General features: G+C 48.2%; 3 protein-coding genes across 9 annotated transcripts in view; 1 reads left to right on the top strand and 2 right to left on the bottom strand.

Moving 5' to 3' along the window:
• Window positions 1-7: 7 nt before the first annotated feature.
• Window positions 8-1987, bottom strand: LOC9637893 (nucleotide-sugar uncharacterized transporter 2). Of its 2 annotated transcripts, none has more exons than XM_024678302.1 (7): window positions 1894-1987; window positions 1708-1835; window positions 1139-1299; window positions 868-1076; window positions 700-793; window positions 483-649; window positions 8-364 (listed from the first exon to the last, which is right to left on the bottom strand). In XM_024678302.1, the coding sequence occupies exons 2-7, from the start codon at window positions 1772-1774 to the stop codon at window positions 190-192; spliced, it is 873 nt and encodes a 290-aa protein (XP_024534070.1). In that variant the 5' UTR covers window positions 1775-1835; window positions 1894-1987; the 3' UTR covers window positions 8-189. The 2 variants fall into 2 exon arrangements, with proteins under 2 accessions (XP_024534070.1, XP_024534071.1); XM_024678303.1 differs by having other exon boundaries at window positions 259-364; window positions 438-649.
• A 1-nt stretch (window position 1988) lies between these two features.
• On the bottom strand, window positions 1989-3521 carry LOC9641400 (histone acetyltransferase MCC1). The gene is made up of 6 exons (XM_024678304.1): window positions 3368-3521; window positions 3124-3308; window positions 2705-2849; window positions 2542-2647; window positions 2264-2492; window positions 1989-2192 (listed from the first exon to the last, which is right to left on the bottom strand). The coding sequence occupies exons 1-6, from the start codon at window positions 3383-3385 to the stop codon at window positions 2084-2086; spliced, it is 792 nt and encodes a 263-aa protein (XP_024534072.1). The 5' UTR covers window positions 3386-3521; the 3' UTR covers window positions 1989-2083.
• A 22-nt stretch (window positions 3522-3543) lies between these two features.
• LOC9637892 (myosin-2 heavy chain) overlaps window positions 3544-5632 on the top strand; it is a 9433-nt gene continuing 7344 nt past the window's right edge. For 5 of the 6 annotated variants that reach the window (XM_024678296.1, XM_024678295.1, XM_024678294.1 and 2 more), the window contains exons 1-5: window positions 3544-3629; window positions 3714-3836; window positions 3894-3935; window positions 3994-4047; window positions 4100-5590. In XM_024678296.1, the coding sequence (XP_024534064.1) occupies window positions 3579-3629; window positions 3714-3836; window positions 3894-3935; window positions 3994-4047; window positions 4100-5590 (1761 nt within the window). In that variant the 5' untranslated portion in view covers window positions 3544-3578. Of the gene's footprint in view, window positions 3630-3700; window positions 3837-3893; window positions 3936-3993; window positions 4048-4099; window positions 5591-5632 lie in introns of all 6 variants that reach the window. The other variant, XM_024678298.1, reaches the window with a different exon arrangement.

The raw sequence follows: 5632 nt of genomic DNA, 5'->3' as shown, positions 1-5632 counted from the left end.
CATGGTCGCGCCGGAGAGGCTCTTGGATCCTGGATTGGAGTGGAAGAAAACGTAACCGCCGAGAAGTATAACGCACGTCTTAAACTGTCCGAGAACCACATGAGTCGTCGCGGAAGTGGCACTGTTTTCACGAGGAAAGAAAGATTTCACGTTTTTTTTCCTGGGCTGGAGAAGAAAGAAAAGAAGATCCTACCCGAGTGCTAGAGCTCCAGACCACTGAAGAAGAAATCCAAGAACAGCGGACGATAGCACCGCGGCTGTGCTAAAGAAACTCCATTGGAACGAAAAAAATCCCGGTGGATCGAGCCACGGCATGAGGATGAGAAGCGTGAGGAGAGTTATCGGAGTGGTTCTCCACATAAGCCTGGAAAAAGAGAGAGTTTTAGTCTCCAGCTTGAAAGAGATGGTACGTTCAATCGTGTATTAGAATGGACTACCAATATCAGCGCCGGAGAGGGGGTGAAAAGGAGGCAGCAGCTTACGCAAGCGCCGTCCAGCCTTCTTGCTGTTGTAGATTCGACCAGAGGATCTTGTTGATCGCGCTGGGGATGATCCACGCTACTGCTACCAGAGCTCCGAACAAGTGGAACTGTAAGTCTGTGACGGTGGCAATGGCCACTCCCACGGAAACAACAGCTAAAGCTAGCACCTGAAAGAAAAACATCTAAGAAACACACCAAAGTTGCTCAACTCAGTCACCTTTTGGATGGAAACTCTCTTTGCGAAGAGCATGAATTCGGACAATACAATCGTAGGTGTGACTGCGATCTTGGCCATTTGGTAGAATCCTACACTGCGATATCATCGGGAGAAAACGTGAAGTTAGAAACTAAGAAGCAAAGAAATAAAGAAGAAGAAACGTGATACCTGTTGTATTTCAGACTGACGTTCGCGAGTCCGTTGGAAAACGCCATGACAATGCCGAGACCAAAGAGTGACGAGATTGGCGTTGCTTTGAGCGGAGGAGCGGCCGGGAGAAGCGAACAGGCATTCAATATACACATGAAAATCCAGCTTACGGAGTAGTGCAAGAATGTGAGCGCTATGGGAAAGTTAAATCCAACTCTGCCAAGAACCTGAGAGTAAAACTCTGGATAAGTAGACGAAGGAAAGAAAAAGAGAATGAGCTCTACTCAACCGATTTGTTCATCAATATGATGGCCACCGCAACGAGGAAGTTGAAAGTTAGAGCGGCACTGGGGCCGCAGAAACGCTGCTGTTGTCTCTTGGCACCATCGGACGTGCGAAGATCGCTCAGCAGCGATGCGCGTAGATCATCCACCAAAGAAGCTGGCGAAGCTGGAAAAACCAAAAGAGAGAATTCACATCAGCTTTGAGAAACACAAAGAAGCCAAGAAAGAAGGAAGAAAAGGCTTAGAACAGCTTTCCCAAGGAACCAAAAAGCTCGAGGCAAAAAGAGAGAGAAAAACTTTGAGAAAATCAAAAGAGAAATTCACATCACTCAGTGAAACGAAGAAGATTTTCAAGAAAACGCAAAGAAACCAAGAAGAAAACGCTTGGGTAAGAACAAGGATCCAAAAAAGTAAAGGCAAAAAGAGAGAAGAGAAAATCAAAAGAGAGAATTCACATCCGAAGCTTTGAGAAGAAACACAAAAAAACCAAGAAAAAACGAAGAAAACACTTAGAACATCTTGCCTAAAGAACAAGGAACCAGCCAAAGAAAAGAAAAAGGAGAAAAGAAAGAACCGTGACTGTCTTTGCGCTTGAGAAGCTTCCGCGAGACAAAAAGGTTGAACATCTTGAGGAAGATCATGGCGCATCCACACCATTCAGCTCAAATCCGCGGCCCTAGCGCGCGGCCAGCGCGTCTCCTTCTGGGCATTTCTTTTTGGCTTGAACGAACGGATCAATCAATGAATGCGAAGAGGATACCTGGAACTGGAGACCCACATTCGAGGATAGCGGATTCTTTTCGTGAATCGCCCGCCCGCCCGCCTCGCCACTCCCGGACGAAGACGAAGAGCCCGTGACCAAAATTTAGGGTTCTTCGTTCACACTTAAAGGCAACAGTTAAGTCTTAACAGTTTTTTTTGTCTCTGGGAGAGAGTCTCTCGTTTCTTCGTCATGGTCCCATGAGCTTCGATCTATTCTCATTTCTCAGCCTGTAGAGCATCGCGAGTAGTGACGAGCACGCGTTCTTCAAAAAACTCCCTGCTGCCGCTGCAAAATCGCTGAAAATCGAGAGTGGAGTGAGTCAAGGACGAGCAAATCGCTGAGAAAGCGAGGAGAAAAAAAAGGATACAGTGCCGAGCAAGGCGGCCTCCCGCCGTTGACGTAGTATATGTACAAGTAAGCGTCGTAGTGGTGGCCATTGATGTGGTAGAACTTGGAGAGGCGACGCAGGCACCGGAAGGTGTTCTTCTGGTAGAAGTTGATGGCTGCTCGGTTGTAGGCGATGACGTGCAAGTAGACTGCTCGGCAAGAGGAGATGCGGCGTGCGTACTCGATAACTTGCCACACCAACGCGGAAGCTGTATCAAAAAGAAAAGAAAGTGAAGAACAGCCAGAGATCATCCATACCAATTCCAAAGTTGCGGTATGGCTTGACGACTCCCAAAGTGAGGATGTAGAGCAAGTTACGGTCGGCTTTCAGGACGTCGTAGCCGAGGATATCTTCCCCCTGGAACTAGAACAAGAAGAAAGATCAAAAGAGAGAAAAGATGGAGAGTGTGGACGAACTTACTTCGGCCTCTGATGCTTTGATCATTCGAGCAGTGATAAAACCGACGAGTTGTTCTCCGCGCCCATCTGATCGGCCAGTGTCGACGGCAGCCCAAGCGACAACTCCTCTCCCATGAACGACGCTCATGAAAAACTCCAATTCATATCTAGGAAGATCACAGCAAAAACAAAGAACTTGAGAACTTCAAACCAAGTAAGAAGAAATGCTAAGAAGAAGAAAACTCTATTTCATAGATCACAGCCACAAAGAAAAACTTTAGAACATAAAACCAATTGAGTAAGAAGAAATGCTAAGAGAAGAGAGGAACAGTTCATATCTAGGAAGATCACAGCAAAAAAGAAGAACTTGAGATCTTAAAACCAAGAAGAAGAAATGAGAGAAGAGGAGGAAGAAGAAGAGGACGAGCTTCTCTTGCTTACTTGATTGGAAAAAGAGCTTCGTGGATCTCTTGCAAAATCTCCAAGTCGGATGGCTGCACGCAGCGGTACGCGATATTCGGGAAATGCGCCGCTCGTCCGAGAAGAACAGGAATCCCAGTCGCAGCTCCGAGGGAAAAATTCTGATCCTTCTGCGGGACGAATGCTCGATGCTGGACGCCCACATTCTGCCGCGATCACGCCCAATCACAAACCCTACATTGCTGGAGTGGAAAATCACACTCACCGATCGAGCGCTCTCCATTCCAGCTTGCTGCCATTCAAAATCCGCCGAGATGGACCGCGCGCCGCCGCTCCAGCCGCCGCCATAGCCTCCTCCTCCCACGGCCGATCGCCATTCTTCTCTGTTCTCTCTCTTTTAGCTATCTAGGCTAATAAAAGCGCTGGAAGTGTATCGAACTCGCGACCATTGCTCTCTAGTGGGTTTAGGGTTCGCGATGGACGCGTCGAGGAGCAAGGACAGCTTGCGCGCGGCCGGGAAGAAGCGGGTATGTTTGAGATCGGCGATCGGTCGTCCCTCGCATTGGATTTCTCTGAAATCCAGCTCTTGATTTGTCAGTGTTTTGTTCTAGCTGGAGGAATTTCGATTGAAGCGACAGCAGCAGCGAGTGGAATCGAAGAATGCGGACGCTGCTGTTGCCGCTACTGGCGAGGAGTCTGGATCGGCGATCAAGGATGAGAGCGGCACTGTCCAGGTAGAGTTAATCGAAAGGCAAGGCATGTTTCATGTGTGATCGTTTATTTTTTCGCAGAACGAGAACGAAGAACCCGAAATTCTCGACTCACAAAATCTGGTAGACTTTCTCTTTGTTCCTCTTGCGTATGTGATTCTTACTGAGAAAGTGATGGCAGGATCGATTGGAGCCTGTACAAAAGGATTCTACCTCCATGGATTTACAAAGTCAGGTAGCTCAGGACTTTTGTTTTTCGGCCATTTCCAACACGGTTTTTGTGGTAGGATGTATTGGAACACGGCCGATCGCATGAGATGTTGGAAAAGCTGCACGAAGATATACGGGTTGCAAAGCAGGAAAAGGAACAGGTTCTTGCCGAACGAAACAGTCTCTCGCTGAAAGTTGAGGAACTGGACACGCGGCTTCGGTCCGTTCTTTTGGATGAAGAGAAGAAGCTACGTGCAATGACGGTGCAGCTCGAGAGCTGTGTCTCGGAAAAAACAGGCCTGGATTCAGCTCTTGCTTCGTCACGTCAGGAAGCTGAAGAAGCTATGCAGAGAACTGTCGCTGAGTTCGAGCGGCTAATCTCTCTCCTAGGAAGCGAGGCAGCCGACATAGAAGAAGTTCAGACTAGTTCGCTGTCGGGCAGCGTCTTGGACAATGTCAGGATGATCAAAGAGGGGACAAAAGAGAAGGAGAGGGAACTACAGGACTTAAGAGTTCGAGTGGAAGAGCTAGAAGGGGAGAAAGGCGTGGTAGAATCAAGCCTGTCTGCTTCTGCGGAAGAACTGGCGAGATTGAAAACCCAGGTCGCTAGTGAACGTGAGGAGCACAGAGAGGTGATCGCAGCCAAAAATCTGGCCATTGAGGAGGACATGGTGAGACTTCGTAGTCGTGAACAGGAGGTTCTCAGGGTAACAGAGGAAAGAGATTCTCTGTCGGCGGAGCTTGCAGCACTGTCTCAAAAAGTTGACGAGCTCGATGGTTGTCGATTTGAGATGCAAGATCTGGAAGCCAGCATCCAGCATCTGAGGCAGGAGCTAAACGATGCCGAGAAACGGGAAGGAGAAAGCCTTCGTGAGCTTCAATCCGTTAAAGCTCAGCTCGATCAACTGAAGATAGACAATGAAACGAAGCTCGACCAACGTGACAAGGAGATCGGTCGACTAGGAGATGAGAAAGCTCGTTTCTTGGATCAACTGACGGTACTGGACAAGGAAGCAAGAGCTCGTCAGATGGAAATGGTAGCAGACTGCCAGGATTTGAAGCAACAGCTGGAGAATGCTAGAAAGAGGGAAAAAGATGTCGTAGCCAAGCTTGAATCGTTGGAAAATCAGCTGCGACAGGAAAAACAACGTGTTGAGAACACGGAGGAGCAGGAAAAACTTAGTCGGGAAAAGGGAGATGTGCTAGCAGCGGAGAATTCTCGTCTTGTAGATCAGCTTACATCTCTATCGCAGGAGTTAAAACAACAGCTGGGGGATGCTAAAAAGAGGGAAGAAGATGTCGTAGCCAAGCTTGAATCGTTGGAAAATCAGCTGCGACAGGAAAAACAACGTGTTGAGAGCACGGAGGAGCAGGAAAAACTTAGTCGGGAAAAGGGAGATGCGCTAGCAGCGGAGAGTTCTCGTCTTGTATATCAGCTTACATCTCTATCGCAGGAGTTAAAACAGCAGCTGGAGGATGCTAAAAAGAGGGAAGAAGATCTTGTAGCCAAGCTTGAATCCTTGGAAAGTCAGCTGCAACACGAAAAACAACGTGTTGAGAGCACGGAGGAGCAGGAAAAAATTTTCGGGAAAGGTGATGCGCAGCAGCGG

Source organism: Selaginella moellendorffii, unplaced genomic scaffold, assembly GCF_000143415.4.
Source record: "Selaginella moellendorffii unplaced genomic scaffold, v1.0 SELMOscaffold_21, whole genome shotgun sequence".
Lineage (NCBI taxonomy): Eukaryota > Viridiplantae > Streptophyta > Lycopodiopsida > Selaginellales > Selaginellaceae > Selaginella > Selaginella moellendorffii.
This window is presented reverse-complemented; position numbering and strand designations above follow the sequence as displayed.

Coding starts and splice junctions, on each gene's coding strand:
- LOC9637893 (XM_024678302.1), bottom strand. CDS start 1,774: ATGATCTTCCTCAAGATGTTCAACCTTTTTGTCTCGCGGAAGCTTCTC. Junction 1,300..1,707: donor CAAGCGCAAAGACAGTCACG/GTTCTTTCTTTT, acceptor TGGTTTTTCCAG/CTTCGCCAGCTTCTTTGGTG. Junction 1,077..1,138: donor TCATATTGATGAACAAATCG/GTTGAGTAGAGC, acceptor TTTTACTCTCAG/GTTCTTGGCAGAGTTGGATT.
- LOC9641400 (XM_024678304.1), bottom strand. Junction 2,648..2,704: donor TCAAAGCATCAGAGGCCGAA/GTAAGTTCGTCC, acceptor TTCTTGTTCTAG/TTCCAGGGGGAAGATATCCT. Junction 2,493..2,541: donor ATACCGCAACTTTGGAATTG/GTATGGATGATC, acceptor TTTTTGATACAG/CTTCCGCGTTGGTGTGGCAA.